We start from the raw sequence: 24,353 nt of genomic DNA, 5'->3' as shown, positions 1-24,353 counted from the left end.
TTAAACAATTTTTAAGTTTTATATTAAATATTTTCATATACTAGCTACCTGACCTAGCTTACCTGAGGCTTCGCTCGCTTTAATTTTTTTTTTTTTTTTTTGGTAAAAAGTATCCTATGTTTTATTTTTTATTTTATTCATTTATTTTCTTACATCTAATATTACAGGTTGGTTTTTACGTCAGTTTTCTTTAGTTTCTGCATGTTGCAAGATAGATGTTGCTAAGCAGGCATAACCCAATTCATTAGACATAGTAAAGGAGACAAAAAAAAAACAAAAGTCAAACTAAAATATAAAAAAGAATAAGCTGACATAAACAATAATATAAACTTACTTCTAATACCCCCAAAAATATATGTACAAAGTTTCATGATGATCGGTTAAGTAATTTTCGCGTGAAAACGTAACAAACAAACTTACATTCACATTTATAATATTAGGAGGGATGTAAAGGTTTCAAAACAAACAGACTTCCTAATTTTCTAAAACACAACAGCTAAAACACGTAAAAACATCTAAAAAAGACAACCCTACACGAAACATGTACACGAAAAACTTCATTATTAAAAATGTAAATACAAAAAGACACGGTTCCCCAAAGCAACAAAATTATATCACTCAACAAATTTATATAAAAATATCTAAAAAAAATAGATGAGACACGTCTGATTAAAATTTCAATTTAGTAAAAATAATAATTCAAAGTACCCATAGCAACTTTACTGTAATTAAAGAAAATACATCAAAATTAAGTAATTATAATTAAAAATAAACTGTTACTAAGGAAAAACGCCATTTCCTTAAACAAATGCGGAGTTTATTTCCGGTTCTTCTTTGCAGAATAAGCATTTCGAATCGATGTAGCTTCGCTTTTAACGATAAGGAAATTTTTTATTTTTAAGATAATGATTCGATGGTGCTTTTGAAGCCTAGTTAAATAAAATTATTTTTAATGTTCATTTTGAAATAAAAGCAAATCACTAAATTTACATGAAAAAAAAAAATCTTTAAAAAGGCAACCCTACACCAGACACGTCCGCGGGTACACGTTAGCTCCACTAGTGCACTCAAGTCGAGGACTGGCCCGTTTTACCATCTTTATTGAGTTAACTCGAGTTGGATCTGTTATACAATTCACTCCTTTTGTGTGTTTGTTGTTCGTGTTGAAATGTACGAGTGAAAAGAAATACGTTTTCTTAAGATATATAACAAAACTAGCTGTATCTCCAGCTTTCACCCGTATAATTTACATCCTGTGGGAACATTCAGATGATAATTGTATTTTCTTGCAAACGAAAAAAAAACCGAATTTAATTTAAGACTAGTATAAAGAAGTCAATTAAATACGCATTATGAAGGATAACACAAATGGGACTACATAACAAGCGCCACCTGTCGATTAAAAAAAGAATCATCGAAATCGGTGTACCCAATCAAAATTATGAGGTAAAACACAATAAAATATAGTCGAAATGACAGATTTCTCCTTTTTTGTCAATGTCAATATATATGAGATAATAATAATAAAAGAACAAGCAAGCAGCAATTAATTTATAGTTATAAATAATAATATCTATAATCTATAATATATATAAAAGCGAAAGGTCACTCACTCATCACGGAATCTCCGAAACTATAACACCTAAAAACTTGAAATTTGGCAGGTAGGCTCCTTATAGGGCGTAGACATCCGCTAAGAAAGGATTTTACGAAACTCGACCCCTAAGGGGGTAAAACGGGGGTTGCAATTTTGTATGAAAGTTCTATATTTTTGAAGTAAGAGACTTGAAATTTAAAATGTATGCTCTATAGATGATGAGAAGGTGTCCAAATAATGTATTTTTAGAAATCAACTCCCTTTTGGGGTTAAAATGGGGGATGGTAGGTTGACTCACTCATCACGAAATCTCCGAAACTATGACATCTACAAGCTTGAAATTTGGCAGGAAGGGTCCTTATAGGGCGTAGACATCCGTTAAGAACGAATTTTACGAAATTCAACCCCTAAGGGGGTAAAACGGTGGTTGGAAGTTTGTGTGAAAGTCCCATGTTTTTGAAGTAAGAGACTTGAAATTTAAAATGTATGCCTTATTGATGATGAGAAGGTGTCCAAATAATGTATCTTTAGGATTCAACTCCCTTTTAGGGTTAAAACGGGGGATGGCAGGTTGACTCACTCATCACAAAATCTCCGAAACAGTAACACCTACAAACTTGAAATTTGGCAGAAAGGCTCCTTATAGGGCATAAACATCCGCTAAGAACGGATTTTATGAAAAACGATCCCTAAGGGGGTAAAACGGGGGTTGGAAGTTTGTATGAAAGTCCTATGTTTTTGAAGTAAGAGACTTAAAATTTCAAATGTAAGCTCTATAGATGGTGAAAAGGTGTCTAAATAATGTATCTTTAGAAATCAACCCCTTTTTGGGGTTAAAACGGGGGATAGTAGGTTGGCTCACTGATCACGAAATCTCCGAAACTATAACAGTTACAAACTTGAAATTTGGCAGAAAGGCTCCTTATAGGGCGTAGACATCCGCTAAGAACGAATTTTACGAAATTCGACCCTTAAACCCCTTTAAGGGTCGAATTTCGTAAAACGGGGGTTGGAAGTTTGTGTGAAAGTCCCATGTTTTTGAAGTAAGAGACTTGAAATTTAAAATGTACACCTCATAGATGATGAGAAGGTGTCCAAATAATGAATCTTTAGAAATCAACTCCCTTTTGGGGTTAAAACGGGGGATGGTAGGTTTACTCACTCATCACGAAATCTCCGAATCTATAACACCTACAAACTTGAAACTTGGCAGATAGGCACTTTATAGGGCGAAGACATTCGCTAAGAACAGGTTTTACAAAACTGGACCCCTAAGGGGGTAAAACGGGGGTTGGAAGTTTGTATGAAAGTCCTATGTTTTTGAAGTAAGAGACTTGAAATTTAAAATTTATGCTCTATATATTGTAGAAAGGTGACCAAATAATGTATCTTTAGAAATCAACTCTCTTTTGGAGTTAAAACGGGGGATGGTAGGTTGACTCACTCATCACGAAACCTCCGAAACTATAACAGCTACAAACTTGAAATTTGGCAGGTAGGTTCCTTATAGGGCGTAGACATCCGCCAAGAACTGATTTTATGAAAATTGACCCCTAAAGGGATAAAACGGGGGTCGGAAGTTTGTATGAAAGTCTTTATGTTTTTGAAGTAAGAGACTTGAAATTTAAAATATATGCTCTATAAATGGTGAGGAGGTGTCCAAATAATATATCGTAATCTATATATATTAAAAAAAAAGAAAGTTTACTAACTCACTCATCACGAGAACTCAAAAACCGCTGGATGGTCGATCTATCCATCCAGGTTGGACAAAGATAAAATTTGGCGGGGAGGTAGATTATAGTTAGCAGACGTTTGTTAAAAACGAATTTTACGATATTCCACCGCTAAGGGGGTTTAATTGGGGTTGATAATTTGTATGAAACATATACAGCCTAAAAATAAAACCAAAAATGTGGTGTATAGAGAGGTTAACTATTAAATTATACTAAATTGTGCCTTTTAAAAAGTTACTCAGTTTGATAAGCATTTCAAGTGACTGAAATAAAAAAATAATTTGCGTTAAACATCTTCATAGTAATGCATATCTTTATAACCACGCGGAAGTAGTCGCAGGCAACAGTTAGTGTATTATAAAACAAAGTCCCCAAAATTGTATGTAATCGATTCGCTCAAAATCTACGGAACGGATTTTCATGCGGTTTCACCATTGGAGAGGGGGCTCCACCATTAGCAAGAGGAAGGTTTACGGAACGGCTAAGCCGATTCTGGTGAGAGTTTCACTAGAAGTTTGCCGGGAAAACTTTGCGACACACTAATTTCAACGCGGGCGAAGCCGCGGGCACTGCTAGTTAAAATATATATACAAGCGCATATTATTATATCCAAGTATTAGTATATTAATGCAAATATAATTATTTAATGCTGCAATCAAACCCAGTACCATCAGCGTTATAGCTACGTTTTGCACCACAACACCAGAACGATAATGACCTTAATATAGAAAAAACTACAAAAGTCAATCTTATCTACGTTATAGTAATTACAGAAATCAACCATTTTTAGAAACGTTAGCAATATAAAATATATATATTATCGCATTAAAACAGAGCAGATTAGGCGCAGTATCCTTTACCCAAATAGAGGTCGAGGCTGTTACCTATATAGAACATTAATGGCCTATTAAACAGATAACGAAAGTAACAAAGGTGAGGTTAACGCCTCTTAGCTTAGAATTAGTTTATTCTTCAATAAAATTATCTTAACAAACAATTTACTTGAACAATGAACTCAGACACTGAACTTTATTACTGAAGTGACCCTTAATAATGGTACTTAAGCTTAGTAGATAGTTTTAATAAAGGAGTAAAGATTATGATGATGTCAATATCTGGACGGTAATATTGAAGTTGGAGTCACCTTAACAAAATAATGATTTTGCAAATGATCCCTACCAAAATTCGTTCAGCGTAATGAAATTTCGATTTTCGGAGTTCCAGAAATACATCAATGACGTATACAAACACCGAAATCATGAAAATGTCAGTGACATATTCAAATATTTGTCATGAATGAGGTAGAAATACGTGGCCTTAGCCATTCAGTCCTTTGCTCACACACAACACACAAGCACAAACCCTGACGTTTACCATGAGAAGGGTGATGATACTAATTTGAGTTTTTGGTTGCATGGAGGATATGGCTTAGACTTAAACCTATTGAATAGTTTACGAGCTTAAGTATTAGATATCAGCCATATATACGTAGATGTAAGTTTTAAAAATTCAGAGCTAGAGTAATATTCATATTGTTCAAATAACAAATACGAAAGCGCCAGCCTTTGCTAAACGAACAATGATCGATCGCTTTTGTGAGAATACAAAAGGCTCAAACCGAAAGCGACTCATCACCGACGATTTGAATTGTTGACAAATCGAACATTGTGGAAATATCACGAAATTATGATGTGACTAAACGGAAAGCTAAAATTCATAATGTGAAAATACCGGTTTATGTATAAAAAAGTACAAGTATATATACATTCGTGGTATGTGAAACAATCGGATATGTCACCTACCAAACAGATGTCCAGACAGTGAGAGACCATTTGTTAATTTGGGGAAGATTTTTGTAATATTATGGCGGTTATGTTCGTCTCAATACAGTTGTCTTCACGCTATTTAGTTCACAGGTAAATACGATCATGCCACATTTATGACTGAAATTTTAATATTTGGAATTTGAGCCTTATAACTCATACAGAGTTGTTAGGTTCAAATTCCAAATACCAAAATAAAAACAGCTATCCAAATATTTGATGTAATGGACTGTATTAACTTTATGATCATATAATTATTAATTGTAGGTAGTTTCACATGAACCAAGAATATTAACTACAATTAATGATGCATCAAAATCCTTTCTACGCAACAATACGGTTTCCGTCAAAAATCCGGAACGGTATCAGCAGTAATTGATTTAATAACTAAAATAAATACAGAGATTGATAAAAAAAACTTTTGTCTGGGTATCTTCATCGACCTTCAAAAAGCTTTCGATACCGTTAGTCATTCCTTACTGTTAGCTAAGTTAAAAAATTTAGGGTTATCCGGACCTGCTTACGACATATTTTAATCATACTTGGAAACTCGAACACAAGTTGTTAAAATCGGCACACCAGGCTACACAAGCAATCCCCAACGTTTAACCTGCGGTATTCCCCAGGGATCCGTAATAGGACCATTATTATTTCTAATTTACGTCAATAATGTAACTAATATCAATCTAACTGGACATATTACACTATATGCTGACGATACATGTCTTTTTTACTTTGGAAAGGACCTAACAGAATTGGTCAAACAAGCACAGCAAGATCTACGCCAATACAGCATTTGGTGTCAATGTAATCTACTAACAGTTAACGAAAAGAAAAGTTCTTACATGATTTTTAGTGCAAAAAATAAAAAAATACCGGACGATATATCACTACGTATTAACGACGAAATTCTTCGTAGATCACACCAAGAAAAGTACCTTGGCTTAATTTTGGACGATAAATTGACATGGCGACCCCACATAGAACACCTGAAAAGTAAACTTACACAATTCATTGGCGCGCTACGGAGGATGTCTTCTTGTATACCACCTAAAATACGATATATGCTGTACAATGCGCTTATAAAATCTAAACTTACATATTTAATAGAGGTCTGGGGCAGCGCCGCTAAAACGAATATCATGCCATTACAACGTGCACAAAATAAAGCTATTAAAGTATTATTCCAGTATCCCAAGCTAACACCTACTTCTATACTATACAAAACCACTAAAATACTTAACCTTGAGCAAATTTACACTGTAAACATATGCATGTTAATAAAAAAAAATTTATCTGGACACATCCGCATGCAGACAGCTTTTATCAAACGCGAGTATACACACAACTTAAGAAATACACACAAACTGAAACTCATTACACCAAGAACAGGGTACGGTAAAAGAAACATTTTATATGATGGTGTCATGAAGTACAATAAACTACCAAATGAAATAAAAATGTGTGAAAACCTTTCTATATACAAAAGTAAATTAAAAAAATATATACTTGAAACATAATGTGTATAAATAAACATAAAACATAAATGAATAAATATAAAAAATGAAAAAAAAAAATAAAAAAAAATTAATAAATAAAATAAAAAAAAATATATACTTAAAATGTAATGGATAAATAAACATAAATGAATAAATATAACAAATAAACAAAATATATATATATACATATACATATACAATCACAACAAAAAAATCACTCATAAACTTTGACATTAATTTATTAACTACCTTCAATCAAACAAAAAGACAAACTAAACCATGTTCACAATATGATTCATAATACTCGTAGTAAACAAATAAATAAACATGATTTTTTATTGCTACCTTTCCCTTTTTTGAGTCATTACCTATTTAAACAAATACGGTCGAACTGTTTGTTACATATTTAATAAAGTATCTATATGTACAATACTCATAAGTGAACTGTAATGTTCTTGAGAAAATAAAGTTCTTTAAACCTAAAAAGTTCATTTGAACATCTATAGTCTTGACAGTTACTGTTCTTGAAGTAAATCCTTTTTGTCTTCCAAATATAATCCTATACATTATTTATGTTTTGATTGATGTTCAACATTCAAGAAAAGAAGCTTCGAAAGCAGATAAGCCGTTCAAAGTAGCTTATTACGAGTTCGATTGTTTTTAAAATAAATGAATATTGTTTTATTACGAAAATTATGTTAAAGAATTTAATTTTTATTTTATTAAATTAAATCAAATTGAAGAAAAAGAAGAAGAAGAAGAAAAAGTAGCGAATTTAAATGAACTTTAATTTATTTTAGAAATTTAAAAGCCTAATAGTTATTTCATATCAACAGAAGATATCTAGAGATTGAGTCCACTTACCACAGATCTTACAAGCAGTTCGACGGTAAACCAGACGTTGCAGACCAGCTCGATATAGAAGAAGGCTACATGGGGCTGACCATTATTTTCAAACGCTCCAGCTCTTACTACAGCCGTTGAGTTCTCTGTGTAATTCTCCAGATGCAATTCCACAACTCGCAAATCCGGATGCGTCTTCAAACAGAAGCATAGCACTGATATGCAGATGAAGAAAACGGACATAGCCGATATCACCTGAAAAAAAAAATGAAAAAGGTATAAATTTATATTTAGTTTTCAATATTTTTAATTACACTATATTTTTATAATGGTATATTATCACACAAGTGTATAGTCGGCTTTATGGTATCTGTAACCGTAAACTGTGTGCATAGGCTGTAACATCCGGCTAGTCACAAGTGCGTTGCAAATTCTTTGAAATTCCTACATTTTTTTAATGGACGCTACATACATTTTAATATTATTTCTTAATTCTTGACATATCTCTACAAATAAATTGGAGTGTCTGTATGTAATATTAAAATAACCGCATAACGAATTAATAAACCAATTTTTTTTCTCGTTGAATTTTTTTCATTGCGAATTATAACCATGCTCATGCGCTCATGAAAAGTATCATGAGAGAATGAGCATATCAAAGGATCTTTATAAACAAAGTTAAATTTAAAAATGTGCTAGGATTTTTTTTTATATTTTTTTTTCACACCTACGGAACCCCCACTTGAAGGAACGCAGTTAGAAGTCAAAAACCCTGAAAAGTTACATTTATATAATTAATACTATAGTATGAATATTTATCATTAATTACATTCACTGACCAAGGTATTAAAATATAAAACACCAGGTATTTTCATTTAGAAAACAGACAACAATTCCCCTTTTTTAGTATTAGTAAAACTTATTATTTTATAACAAATTGAAAAAGTAGTACTGTCTTGCAGTTGTCTTTGAATATGACAGACAGTATATTTTTATATGAGCGTAATTTTGCCATAACGAATAAAACTACTTTGTCATCTTCGCAGAATCTCATTTATTTATTTATACGAAACATTACATAAAGGAATGAATAAATTTGTAAAACAGTGCTCGTCTTAAGCTTAGAGCTTCTGTTATCAAATTTTTATTTTATTTTCACACATTTCTCTTACAAGATATACAATATACATGACTATTTTTTTTTTAAATATTTAACTGAAGATCTAAGAAATGGAAGTATTCATTATAGATGTTATTGCATAATAAGCGCAATTGTCAGAATTCCATTACGTAAATCAATTGATAAGTAATTAGTCTACGTTATACCCGTTGGACCGACGATAACGTAAGATTGCGGGTGTAGGCTGGATGAGGATTGCGGAAAACCGGAATGTCTGGCGCGAACTTGGGGAGGCCTATGTCCAGCAGTGGACTGCAATAGGCCGAGCTGACTGACTGACTGACTGACTGACTGATACACGGTGGTACATATGGTCTTTAATTTTCTTATAACTAAAATAAATATATTCAGGGTGATAATAATAAAACAAGAATGGTTTAGACCACTCGACTAGAGTAAAACTTACGAAACGTAACTCTCTCTCTTTCTATCTTCACTAACTTTTATCTCCCTCTCAACTTAAGTTCGCCTCACCCGATCACACTTTTCGTAACGCTATTGTCACGCAGTCATCAGCTTACTAACTCTTACTTCAACAAAACTATTTTAATGATTATAAACATTGAACGTGCTAAATAAATAATAAAATAATAAATAAATTAATGCTACTTTCAATAAAGGTAAGGAAATGATAACGTTTTCAGGACATAATAATTATATTATTTTTTAAAAATATAAATTTGTAATAATTACAACCGCGATAACATCCGACAAGCTTCTTTCATTGTAATGAGTGAAATTCGCGTAAACATTTGAAAACATTTAAATGTAATCAAAGACAAATGAAATAGCAAGTAAAATAAATTGATATTTATATAATAAAACTGAAATTAATAAGTCCTACAACTAGAATGTTTACGTAAGTAATGAAATTTATATCAACGATAAATTAAATATTATAATATTATAATTACTAAAATTGGATTTAATTAATATTTTTTTACCAACGAAATTTCTATTGTAGTACGCTTTCATGTCATTACTATTTTAATACTCTTCGTAATAAATAGATTCTTTTTTTTATTTTTATTTATTTATTTATTTATTTATTGGATTCTGAATACCTTTTTAAACGACTTCGAAAAAAGGAGAAGGTTTTCAATTCGACTGTCGAAAGGTCGTGCGTGTCATGTGCTCTTATTTAAGTTTAATTGAGATCTGACAAGTACTTTTCGAGTTATATCTAATAATGCGTATTTACTTGACTATTTTTTCGTCGACCTACGTTCTATTATACCGAATAACTTTTCACTAGATGTACCGATTTTAATGATTTTTATTTTAGTCAAAATTTTATGCTTTTTTTGTGGTTTTATTTAAATTTAATCGAGATCTGATGCCTAATTTTTGAGTAATCTTCGATAACGAGTGCTTACTTGACTCTTTTCCGTCTACCTACATTGTATTATACTTGTCGATATAATTGAAGTCGGTTTTTTTTTTCGTTTGCGAGCAAAGGCAATTATTACATAGATAGTTTCAATTAGTAGCTACATAAATATATTATCTGAAGTCACCTTCGTTATAATATTTTCTTAAGAGTTACTGTATTATTATATAAATAATTATTGACGCCGCGTTGGCGCAACGGTTACAGCCATGGATTGTACCTGTTGTGCTGGCGGTTGCGGGTTCGATCTCCGCACATGACAAACATTTGTATTGGCCATACAGGTGTTTGCCGTGGTCTGGGTGTTTGTGCAGTCCTTGTGGGTCTCCCCACCGTGCCTCGGAGAGCACGTTAAGCCGTCGGTCCCGGTTGTTATCATGTACACCTGATAGCGATCGTTACTCATAGTAGGGAATATATCCGCCAACCCGCATTGGCGCAGCGTGGTGGATTAAGCTCTGATCCTTCTCCTACATGGGAAAAGAGGCCTATGCCCAGTAGTGGGATATTACAGGCTGAAGCGTACTGTATTATTGTTACTATCCAAAGGAGATATGTCTGACTAATATATATTTATTTTTTGTGATAAAATCGACTTTTAGATAAGAAAATGAAAATATTTTCTTTTTATTTATGCAACAAATTATCTGCGTGGGCTTATACGGTTATTCAAGAAAATTTTATTCCCACCGCTGAACCAAGCCTTAACTTCAACCAATGACGTTGCATGTTTGTGAAGATACGTAGCCATCATTGGTTATTGAAAGGCTTACAGCCGTTGGCGAAAAAAGGTCACAAGTCGAAAGATAAATCTACTGGCTAAGTTTTAAGGCTATGTACCACAAGGCAAGCGGATGATAGTTAGGTACCAATCTTGTGCACGTTTGTACACCACGCGATTTAGTCATAAATAAGAACTATGTACAAATGGACCTATACTGTCTACAGAAGCAATTAAATTCATGAATAACAGTTAAAAAATTTCTAACTATCATTTTATGTTTTATTTGCTTTTTATTATATATTTTTTTTGATTTTCATTTTATTTATTAACATTTTCAATTGTTAAGTTACTCAATTTTGTGTTTTAATTCTAATTTAATTTATTTTTATTTAAATTATAATTTGATCTTAATTTGATTTTAATTTTAATTTTATTTTGATTTTAATTTAATTTTGATTTTGTATTTGTATTTTATTTCTTGTTTTAGATATTTTATTTCTAATTATAAATTTTTTTGCGCTCTGCTTACTGTGTTAGTTGTTAGTGGAAACTTAACTGGTATATGCACTATCTTGTTGCTGTTCTTTTTTACTTTGTGTTATATTTTACTGTTTGTTTCCCAAATAAAAATAAATAAAATAAATAAATAAATAAAATAAATAAATAACTATTATTATTACTTAATTGAGCTTTCTTAGGTAATATTTTTCTGCATTTTACATTATCTAGATTAGTTATTTCATACAAATAAATAATTTCTTAAGCTTTGTTATATTAAAACTTTCTTTAAATTCTATGGCAAGGACAATAATAGCCTTAATAAATACAATGTCGACTTTTTCGCTTTATCCCCAGTCATAAATGACAAAAATGACAAAATAGCTAGGAAATGATATTTCAGTTCACAAAATCTTTTGAGGATAGAAAGCTAGATGATCAATCATAGTTACGACGTAGTGGTCGACATTTGGCGAACAATGGTCTAAGTAATAAACGCCTCACACTCAACGGTTCCCAATAGGATAGGAATTTACTCCAGTATGAATTTTGTTATATGCCGGAGGTCCACACACATACAAACATAAATCTATAGCAAACATGCGTATGGCCAATACAAATATATGCCATGTGTCTCTACAACGAACCCGTAACCGCCACCACAGCAGCCAACACTGTGACCGTTGCGCTAACGTATCGTAATGAGCGTAATCAGACACTTACTTTTTATGAAAATTGCCTACAAATGCGCAATATATGAATGGCCATCTGATCTTTATTACATACGCCGTCATCATAGCAAATGATAGGGACTAAGCAAGAGTTGATGGGAAAGGACATTTCTCCATATATTAATTACTCATAGTACGAATTTGTCACAAAAGCTGTTTAACAACGCGTATCATTCATAAATTAATATTATTGTTTTGTTTAACTTATTTATTTGATGGTTGCGCCTAAAAAGGACTTGTTCCAAATAAGGTATATATCTTTAAACTACCCACACATAATACTTAAACTAAAACAAATGTGGTGTGCTCGCGTAAGCAATTGCAAAACCACCGTTAAAAAAAATTACCGCCGAAAAGTTAATTGCAAATAGTTGTGAATTGTGTTTCATTATAAAATTCATTTTTACCTCATTTAATTGTTACCAATTATTTTTTAAATAAAATATAATAATTTTAATTAAAATTCATAAAACGCTTCCTCTTTGAATTTAAACCATACACAATTAGCAGACAACACAATTTGTCAAATGATTGGGTTGCATAAATATTCGCTGGAAACACAACAGATGGACTGTTGTATTTATAAACAAAACAAGTCCCTTTATAATGCGTAGACTGATTATTCGATTTTCAATAAAATTCGATAAAATAAAAGTTCAATTTTCACATCATTTTTTTGTGAGAGTTAAAAGTTTGTTTCTAACCTTTAAATAAATAAATGCTTCACACTCAAGGCCCTATATACGGATAATGCATATTACATAAGCACAAGCGAGCAAAAATTATATAATTGTATATAATATATAATATCAAGACTTAATAATAAAATACAAGGCAACCATAACAAGTAATTAATAACATACTTTCTTACGTGTTCATTATTTTCCTACGCTATCTTTTATAACGTTTCTTTAATAACAGATAGTATAACAAACAAAATAATGTTATTTATTAAATTTAGCAATATGTCTGTGTATTTTGCCGTATCAATATTAAATAGTGTTAAATTCTGCGAAGTTACTAAAGCCTTGCTTGAAATCAAATAGTAATAATTATTAATACCTTACATGCAATTTCATATAAAATAAATTAAATAAACTGAACAGATGATATAGATTAAATAAATTAAGCAATGACATTTAAAATTGTATGGACCCCTTTCGGGTAGAAGCCTCCTCCGAAGATTTACAAGCCTCCTGGCTAACTCAAGCCATTCACGCTATTCCAAAGAAGAGTAAAGATAAGAATTTTTTTTTATCCTTCAATGCTTGCAATTAATTATGCTTCAGCCTGTAATATCCCACTACTGGGTATAGGCCTCTTTCCCCATGTAGGAGAAGAATCAGAGCTTAATCCACCACGCTGCTCCAATGCGGGTTGGCGGATATATTCCCTACTATGAGTAACGATCGCTATCAAGTGTACATGATAACAACCGGGACCGACTGCTTAACGTGCTCTCCGAGGCACGGTGGGCAGACCCACAACGACTGCACAAACACCCAGACCACGGCAAATACCTGTATGGCCAATACAAATGTTTGTCACGTGCGGGAATCGAACCCGCAACCGCCAGCGTAACAGGTACAATCCATGGCTGTAACCGTTGCGCCAACGCGGCGTGCAATTAATTGTTAAATTAAAATTATAAATCAAAATGTTAATAAAATTTAAACGTATCGTTCATCAACTAAACATCTTTATCCTAATTTCTTAAATCTTGATATAATAGCCCGACTACTGAATATCTTGCCGGGGTCACTTAAATAGTTTGCAAACACTAAGTAAACTGAAACTTTACACAATAGCCATTTCAGCTTCTCTGAAACATAGAAGTCGTTGGTTTGAGTGGAGACTGTCTAACACACTGTTTTACTATGTATTATCTAATATATATGTACACTTTTGTCAACCCGCAGTAGAGCAGCATGGTGGATTGGCTCCGACCCTTCTCCTACACAGAGAAAGAGTCTTACGCCCAGCTGTGGGATGTTGCAGGCTGAATCGTATCGTACCGTAATCGTGTATATACTTTATTTCACTTATACAAATTTTGGTTACAAAGGAAGTGAACAATGGGAACTTTTCTCTAAAAGATATATCTACCAATCAACTCATGTGATTTGAATTAAAAAAATGTAGTTACAAAACAAGAACATAAATTTAGACAAAAAAATTCAACGTAATCATTGTAATACATTTTTTTGGTTAGACGGTAGAGTGCTTACCAATTACTCCTGGTAAGCCTTAATGAAGCACCAAAATGAATGTTGTATTATAGCGAGATTTAAGTAAAAATGTTTTTATCTCGTCAAATAATAATCGGAAGGTTAGATTTGACCTATTTTCTAGCGTCTATTGGAATATTTAGGTTTTTTTAACCTTCGAGCAAAAGACGAATTTTCCATAAATTAATTCAGTCTCTTAAAACGCACTGATAAAAACAGGCATATTTTGAACCGGTGAAGGTCTTGTACACTATCACGAGTCATTGCGTAGATTAAGTAAGTGATTAGAAGTCAACATTTGATTCTATCGTCATATATACACCTCTTTCAAAACAAAAAAAAAATAAAAATGGTTGATCAGCTTCGATCGACCAATAATTGTATTTGCTAGCAAACGAAAAAAAAACCGACTTCAATTACCTCGACAAGTCATGCAACGTAAGGACGAAAAAAATTAACAAATTTTCGAGGATTCCCTTCGATTTCTATAGGATTCCATCATCAGAAAATGGTTTCCTTATCATGGATATCTCCTTTACAAGAAAAAAGAATTATCAAAATCGGTTCATACACGAAAAAGTTATCCCCGAACATACATTTAAAATATATATATACGGTCGAATTGAGTAACCTCCTCCTTTTTGAAGTCGGTTAAAACTAGAAATAAAATCTTATCCTTCTTATTCTTTATGAATAACAGTAAAACTAGAATTTCATACTAAGCTCGCGAGCCTCCATTACAAAACCGTAGCAAACAAATATATACCCGCGCTCATACCCGCGCTTCATCCTTTGTGACAAACAGACTTCAAAACGCATATTTGAAAAGCATGAAAAAATATAAAACTATCAACATTTCGAGCTTAGATTTTGACCGTGCCCGTAACGTTTGTTGCTTTGTAATATGAAAAAAAAATGAAAACCAAAAAATTGTCAAATATTTTAGTTGTTCTTTCAATAAAAGTAATTTTAATTTTACTTATATTTCTTTTTTGTGCGACAGCATTACAGATTTTCTTTTTATTTTATAATTAAAATTGATTTCACGTATCTTTAACATAGCACATGTTATTAAAAAGTTTTTGAAAATTGTACAAGTAGAAAAAGATTTATCATTGTTTAAAGTTTGGTTCCCGCTGGAACTTAATATTTATATTTGATTAATATTTGATTCTGATCTGGACGTGAGAGAAAGCATACAAGCGACGACGGTTGGTGATGTAATCACAAATGCCTGGTTTTGATCATTACATCTTTATTGTGAAATTGTATGCTAAATAACAGTAAAAAAACATTAAAGAGGCCTATCATTAGCACATTACCCAACTTTGAAACTTCTTTTCAGTTTAATTTTTGGTAAATATAAAATAAAAATTTGTTACGTTTCTGGTAAATGGTGAAAAACTGAGCCTATTATTCGTTACAGAAACGTCTATTTATTCATTCCGTTGAATTTTTGATGAACCGACGATGATTTATAATCGAGTTATGAGTTCAAAAAGCTAAAAAGCCTTGATCATTAATTCCTGATAAAACAATGATCGCGCCTAAAATTAATCGAAGTTTTCAAAAGCTTTTTCTTATAAAAATATTTGTCCGTGGATTTACTTTTTATGAAGAGGTTTAATTTATTAGAAGGCCCTGTATTGTATTTATTCGCCACGCCTTTTCATTGAGGATTAATTTGTATTAGTCGTGTCCAGATGTTTTTGCAAAATGGTCGAATACATTTCACGAATTGGGTTCCAGAAGATGTAATGATTCTACGATCTGGCCTTGACATAAATATTTCTCGATTATTCTACGACAACACGAAGTTTCAAGATGTTTTTCTTCAAGTTGTTGTTAATCCGCTAAATAAATTTAGGACTTAGTACTTCAGTGGACTTATCCGGATTTAAGACAACCAGGTTGAGTTGAAATCCAAAAACACTTTTGCCAATCTTGAGTCTATAATTTTCTGCATTATTTTTAAGAAAAAATATTTTGAATATTTATAATTCAGACAAAAGAAATATTAAAGAAAGTTATAGCGTATCCAAATAAAAGTTAGAGAAAATTTGTCCAGATTTGTTGAACACAAAACTTGCGTAAAGAGATCTGCCTCCGGGCTTTTCAGAGGAATATAAATTGGAAATATAACCTGGTATCTGAGATAATTCTGTACTCCTAATTTAGGTCCAAAGACATAAAATTTACTTGTCATATACAAAGTAAATTTGCAGAAATAGAAATAGGTACTACATTTGAATAAATTTTTTCTGTTAAATTAAAAATAAATTGGCCGTTTGAGCTAGAAAACTTTGTTTAATTTTAAAAGCTAGGAAAAGACGACTGTGTTTATGTTGTTTTATTTCACAAATAAAGTAATCCGATTTTACGTTTTTTTTTTGGATCTTAAACAGCCTGCTGTGTGGTTAAGGCAGTAAAGAACATAGCCACCCCCTCTCTTCCCGTGGGTGATGTAAGAGACGACTTAGGGATGACACAGTTCCACTACCACCTTGGAACTTAAAAAGCCGACAAATGGCGACATAACCATCTAACTGCTGGATTTGAAATACACGGGCTAAAGACGAGCAGCAGCGTCTTCAGTACGACAAAGCCAGCCCTGCGGTCACCAACCCGCTATGGGCAACACACATGACTCTTTATTAAAAAAAATCCGTCAAATCCATAGTATGATCAGACCTTGGTGAGTCTATCGATTAAAATCGTAACAAACTAACAAATTGGGTAGTAGCTACACTTCAATTCAATTAGCGTTAAGTCATGTTTGCTAAAAACCTATGTATACCATGTCAACTGCATTATCGATATCTTTTCATATCTATATAATTATGTTTATATATCTAGTCACGCTTCCTTGGAAAGTAAACGTGATAACACGTTACATGACGTGACCCGAAAATATGAAGCAATACCACCGGGGTACCAATACCGCCCTATGTTGTACAATGCATCGCGTCACGTAGTCACTTCCCATATCTGGAACATAGATATTCGAACGTGTATACCTATCTTCTAGTATTCCAGTAGTAAAATAAATATACATAATATTTTCCTATTAATTGATGCTATACAAAGCTGGGTGTTTGTTGAAGTAATCTTATGACTTCTAATTTCAATTTGATGGTCGATAGTAATTTTGGTATTTTTGTTATAGATAATGTATGCAATGTATGCAATGGAATGTATGGAATATGTATGTATGTATATATGTATGTATGTATGCAAGTTTGTATCTGTTTATGTATGTATATATTTGTATGGTATATATATATGAATTATTTGCTCGTGTATATAATATAACGATTGCCACAAACGTTATCTTATATTTTCTTCCTTTTTTTCTTCTTCATTTGAATTTTCATCATTACAGCCTATACAGTTCACTGCTGGACATAGGCCTCCACAAGTTAGAGCCAAAAATGGCGTTAACTGATGTGTTTTTGCCCATAGCCACAACGCTGGGCAGGCGGGTTGGTGACCGCAGGGCTGGCTTTTTCGCACCGAAGACGCTGCTGCCCGTCTTCGGCCTGTGTATTTCAAAACCAGCAGTTGGATGGTTATCCCGCCGTCGGTCGGCTTTTTAAGTTCCAAGATGGTAGTGGAACTGTGTTATCCCTTAGTCGCCTCTTACGATACCCACGGGAAGAGGGGGTGACTATATTCTTTAGTATCGTAGCCACACAGTGAATTTTACTAATACTCAATTTTGCACACCTACAAACGTCTGCTCTTGTACGTTCTAAAGTTGCCTGGTAGAGAATGTTTTTAGCATTAAGCCCGCCTTTTGTACAATTCTTTAATGTATTGTGCAATAAAATATAAATAAATAAATAAATAAGCTTATTCATTGAGAAAGACTAAATGCTATATATGTATTTTTAATTTATGACCAACAAGCGACACGCCCCGGCTACGCATGGGCGCGATGCTGATACTAAATATAGAATAAATATTTGAAAAATGTGATTATTTACGACATCATATTAGAAATCTTAAGAACCATCAGTGTTCCTCTACTATATTATGCATGTATTATCCATATAAACCTTCCTCTGGAATCACCCTATTTACTAAAGAAAACTACATCAAAATCCGTTGCGAAGGTTTAAAGATCTAAGGATATAGATATCGAGAAGCAACTTTGTTTTAAACTATGTAACGATATGAGCGTCAAAGAACAAAATTGCGACAAAAGGTAAAATGTATTCCTATAGCGTAACGGATCATATAAAAATTTCGAAAAACGACGTGCTAAGAAATATAATATTCTGGAAGATTCTTATTATTTTTGTTGCTTAGTTTTCGAACATTATAAAAGAAGTATTTGTTTTATGAAAATATATTTTTACTTTCAATCCATGAAAAAGTAATTTAAGACGTCGTCAACGGTTCCATTTTTACAAAGTTTTAGCGTCTTTATGTAAATTTGTATTGGATTTGTTTTTGTTCGTCTAACCGATTCTTCTTGAGCAATTAATCATCTTTCAACGCACTGAAGAGACAGTTTTAGTTGACAAAACTTTGAATATTCAGAAGTTTATTTTTTTAATAATTTTGTTAACTTTACCAAAGGCCGTTAGTCTACTTCTTAATATTTAATATGAATTAAGGAATAGTAGGTAAGTTATTTATGTCTGTTAATAAATATTTTGTATTATTGTAATCAAAAATTTGAAAATTATATTACATTTTATAATGTGTGCTAAAAGATCTGGAATGTGTATTTTGTTGTATGGTATCTAATCCTCGTAATCCTCCTGTTTTTTTTTTTTTTGCATCATTCTTAATACTTTTCTTTTAGCGGTCACAATATCATGTACTTACAACTTATTAAGGTCTCAAAGACACACCAACGCAAAATAATGGGCTACGCAGCAAGAAGGTCCCGTAATTAGCAATTTTACGCCACAACGCAGTTCGTGCGAATGAGCCTATATGCATATGAATGTGCGTGAGTGTGTGCTGGGTTGCATGATTGTGTGTATGACTACGTGTTCGCTTACTGGACGAATGTGTGTGTATAACTTAAAATTGAATAGTATACTCAAAGTCAAGGATATTTAATAAAGTATCGTTGAAAGCAAAAGAAATCCAGAACTGTTGGTGTAAGAACAATTTTGCTTGACGTCACTGTTTTCTACGAAATTTAACTCATGTGTGAAAATAATCCTTTCCATTCATTCATCAATTTGATATAGCTGTCATTTTGTTGAAATTTCTTAGGAACACTGACTGCACAAACTGTTGATTAATATAATTGTGTTTGCTCGCAAACGAAAAAAAAACCGACTTCAATTACATCGACGAGTAATACAACGTTGATCGACGAAAAAATAGTCAAGTAACAACGCATTATCAAAGATTACTCAAAAAGTAGTTATCAGATCTCGATGAAATTTAAATGTGACCACATGATAAACTTCGGCTTTCGATTAAATTAAAAATCATTAAAATCGGTAAACCGAATAAAAAGTTATTGCGGATTTTCAAGAAGTTCCCTCGATTTCTCTGGGATCCCATCATCAGATCCTGGTTTCCCTATCATGGTACTAAACTAGGGATATCTTCTTTCCAACAAAAGAAGAATTATCAAAATCGGCACACCTATTAAAAAGTTATTGCGGATTTTCAAGAGTTTCCCTCGATTTCTCTAGGATCCCATCATCAGATCCTGGTTTCCTTATCATGGTACTAAGCTTGGGATATCTCCTTTCCAACAAAAAAAGAATTATCAAAATCCGTACATTCAGTAGAAAGTTATGCAGTATAATACAACGTAGGTCGACGAAAAAAGCGTCAAGTAAAAACGCATTATTAGATATAGCTCGAAAAGTAGTGGTTAGATCTCAAATAAATTTAAATGGGACCAATTGGCACACACAACCTTTCGATTAAAAGAAAATTTGTCGAAATCGCTCCACCGAGTCAAAAGTTCTGATGTAACATACATAAAAAAAAAAAAAAAAAAAAAAAAAAAATACAGTCGAATTGAGAACCTCCTCCTTTTTTGGAAGTCGGTTAAAAACACATACAAAAATTGTTTTGAGACCAAAACCTGTAAGAATATATTTTGAAAAGACAATATTTGATTTAAAAACCTTAAAAGTATAAAGGCCTATAATTTGTTCAGTAAAATGACATAAAAGGTTCGATAAAATGGTAAATAGCTTCAGGAAATCTCTTCACAATAGCCAGCTTGTTGATATTTTCAGCGGCATTTGTCGAGGCTCTAAGGCTTAACAATGTAACAATTTGAAGGGATACAAGTTTGAATTCCTGATTTATTGATACCTTCAGACATGTTTTCTTTTATCGTGACCAAGGGAACTTGACATACACGTTGACCTTTTTGTATGTGTGTACCGCAACAGTCTGTATAAAAGACTTTAATCCTGTAAGGGAGCTAGATTAAAGTATGATACACACACTAGTCTAAATATTTATGCTTTATCCTGTAATATCCCACTATTGGGCCTCTTTCTAGGAGAAGGATCAGAGCTTAATCCACCACGTTGCTCCAATGCGGGTTGGCGGATATATTCCCTACTATGAGTGACGAACCGGGACCGACGGCTTAACGTGCTCTCCGAGGCACGGTGGGGAGACCCATAAGGACTGCACAAACACCCAAACCACGGCAAACACTGTATGACCAATACAAATGTTTGTCATGTGCAAGGATCGAACCCGAAACTGCCAACGCAACAGGTACAATCCATGGCTGTAACCGTTGCGCCAACGCGGCGTCAGTCTAAATATTTAGTGATTAAAAATGTCCTAAGATATCGCCTAAGTTGTGCTAAATTTTTCTTACGACTTTTTTTTCAGCTCCGAGCATAGTAAGCCGCGTTTGATTCCCAATGGGGGGAGGGGGTACATATATTAATTTCCGGTTTGGATATCTATCCTTGAGGGTCTTTCCACCGTGTCTTAGTGAGCACGTTAATAATGTAGGAAATAAAACCGCCAATCCGCAGTGGAGAAGCATGGTATGGAAAAATAGATCTATGCCCAACAGTGGGATATTACAAGCTGAATCGAGACCATAGTGAGCCTATCAGAATTCAGATTTGAATCCAAGATCTATCAACTAAGCTCTATTCGTGACGTTTATAGTTTTCTTTTCATGTATGTTTACAAGTATTTAACCACGAAATGGCAAAACCATAAATGGCGACTGAAAATAATAAACGTTTTCCACGCGTTGTCATCGATCGTACAGTGTAAAAGTGACAAATTCACATTCAAATATAAGCTTTAAGCTAATCGCTAAAAGTTTATATATGTACGAGTTTTTATTTTAAAAAATTGTTTTCTATTTATAAAGAACAGTGAAACACCTGAAGCGCTACCATTAAGCCGATGTAATACTTTAATTAGTTGCTGTATTTGCAAAGAAGAACATGGGAATATTGTTCTTTGTCTTTATAAAAATTTTAGTAGCGGCTAAAAGGTATTTTACCGTAGCCGTTTTTAATCTCATGCCTTTTACCGCTAAATGTCAAGGCTTAAAATACCTTGACCTGGTAAATTTACATCGCACTTTTTTTTTCGGTAAACCAAAAAATGAAAATAGTTCATATGGCTCTGTTTGGAACTAAAGTATTCAAGTATAAAGATGTATATGATATTCCATTTTTAAAAAATTGCTATTAGCAGATTTTTTTTTTCATTTTTATAGCTGGCAAGTATTTGTTTAAAAATTAATCAAGTAATTAGTACAAAAGTAAAAAGTTTTGAAAAATTTTCAATGTTTTTTTTTTTAATTTTCTGTTTTTTTTTTGTGTCATGACATCAAATCTACAACAAAGCGTGGTAGAATTAGCTTAAATCTTCTTTACAGGAAAATAAAACTTCGTTAGTATACTAAATCTAGTTTCAAAATTTTTAAATACATTGTATTAGGTACTATTTTTTTTTTTTTTTTTTTTTTTTTTTTTTTTTTTTTTTTTTTTTTTTTTTTTTTTTTTTTTTTTTTTTTTTTTTGATATCGCAGGGTAACCCATTTACGGGTGATATCCAGAATGCCCGGGTAGGCATTCCTAGACCGTATGTCGGCTTAGCACTTGGGGGTGCCTTACCGACCAAAACCCCTGCGGGAGCCTTCAGCCGCTTTAATTGGAGGGTCCCGGATCTGCAGGCAACAGGATCCCTCCAGCGACAGGCTGGCCTCGGCGAAAAGACCAGACTTCTCCTCCATGGGACTGTCCGGCTCACCTCTGAACAATCCCGACGACGCCATGTCTAGCAGGACCGGGTTGTATTAGGTACTAACAATATTCTTCATTAATTAAATTTCTTAGGCCAATTAAAATAACTTTCATGTGAAATATGTTCTTTAATAAAAATGCTTTTAAGATTAAATGTTAGAACAGCTTCTATTTTTTTCGTCTCAGGCGCTCACATATTTCAAATTGTCAACAACGTAATTTATTTTAGATTATAAGCAGAAGTCTTTTTTACCCAGTGGAATTATTCCCGCCTATTAAAAAAAAAACACTTAAAGATGTAGAATTTATCTTTAATTTTTTTTTTTTAACAATTTATAAGACTAGTGCTATCCATTAGTCGCTTCTTACGACACACACGGGAAGAGAGGCGGTGGCTATATTCTTTACTGCCGTAACCACACAGCAGATGATGATAATGATGATGATGACGATGATTATGATGGCAATGACGATGGTGATGACAATGACGATGACGATGATGTTGACTATGACGATGATGATGACGATGACGATGATGATAATGATGATGACGATGATGATGATGACAATGACGATGACGATGATTATGATGATGACGATGATGATGATGATGAAATGATGATGACCTTTCAGCCCTTCTGATACTAACGATAATTCGCATCTATATGCTACTGTAATTCGTAGCCTTATAGACGCTTGTAACATCAGCATCACAAGTACGCTGCCGAACCTACCCCCAAAACCACCCAGGAGCAAAATGGTGAATTATGTGGAATGTATTATCTATGTGTTCAAATTAACTGAATCAGAATTGGAATCAATTATGTTAATTAATCACAACATCCGTTTTCATTTCTAGCATTAATTGAGCTCATTCTAAAACATGGAATTCATGTAACGACCACTTTATTAGATTTTAATACTGGAATAATTTCTATATCATCTTGTTTTTATTTCTATCTAAATTATGTTACTTTTACTATGATAATAGTATATTGTACTGGTATTTTATGTTATTATGTAATTGGTGAAAACTTTGCTTTATTTTTAACCGACTTCAAAAAAGGAGAAGGTTACTCAATTCGACCGTATACATATATTTATTTTTTATGTATGTTCGGGGATAACTTCGTCGTTTATCAACCGACTTTGATAATTCTTTTTTTGGTTGGAAAGAAGATATCTTAGGTGTGGTACCATGATAAAGAAACCAGGATCTGATGATAGGATCTTAGAGAAATCGAAGAAAACCCCTGAAATCCACATAACTTTTTACTAGGTTACCGATTTTGATGATTTTTAATTTAATCGAAAGCTGATGTTTATCATGTGGTATTTATTACTTGTCGATGTAACTGAAGTCGGTTTTTTTCGTTTGCAAGTAAACACAACTATGTACTATTCATTCATTTTTTATAAATAATACTCAAATGTAGTATATATTTGCCAATCCGCATTGGAGCGGCATGGTGGATTAAGCTCTGATCCTTCTCCTACATGGAGGAAAAGGCTTATACCCAGCAGTGGAATATAACAAAAGCAAAAGCTAGACGATAAAAGTTCATTTATGGCTTCTATAACAATAAAATAGCTACGTACGCAGACAAACCTGTAACATCTGGTCACACCCAAGTCGTATTCTGTGTCTGACTGACTGATTCAATTACATCTATTAAGATGTTTAAATTGGATTTTATTTGCGACTGAGGCGACTTAGACGTCATTTGTCTCAAACTAAAGTTGATTTAGTACTTGCAGGGAAAATCAATTAAAGGTTATTGTACAATAAATCCTATTATAGTATATATCAAAACGTATCGTGTATAAATTCGTATTATATTGACGACGTAAATAAACGCTTCAAGTATCTTAGTTTAAAGTA

The 24,353-nt window shown here is 32.8% G+C and overlaps 1 protein-coding gene across 1 annotated transcript in view; it reads right to left on the bottom strand.

The window, feature by feature from the left end:
* Positions 1-24,353, bottom strand: part of LOC123660202 (potassium voltage-gated channel protein Shaw-like) — a 307,604-nt gene that overhangs the window by 96,963 nt on the left and 186,288 nt on the right. Inside the window, exon 5 of the mRNA XM_045595302.1 lies at positions 7,520-7,753. Within this exon, the coding sequence (XP_045451258.1) occupies positions 7,520-7,753 (234 nt within the window). The remainder of the gene's footprint in view (positions 1-7,519; positions 7,754-24,353) is intronic.

The sequence above is a fragment of the Melitaea cinxia genome, chromosome 15, assembly GCF_905220565.1.
Source record: "Melitaea cinxia chromosome 15, ilMelCinx1.1, whole genome shotgun sequence".
In the NCBI taxonomy this organism is placed as follows: Eukaryota; Metazoa; Arthropoda; class Insecta; order Lepidoptera; family Nymphalidae; genus Melitaea; species Melitaea cinxia.
This window is presented reverse-complemented; position numbering and strand designations above follow the sequence as displayed.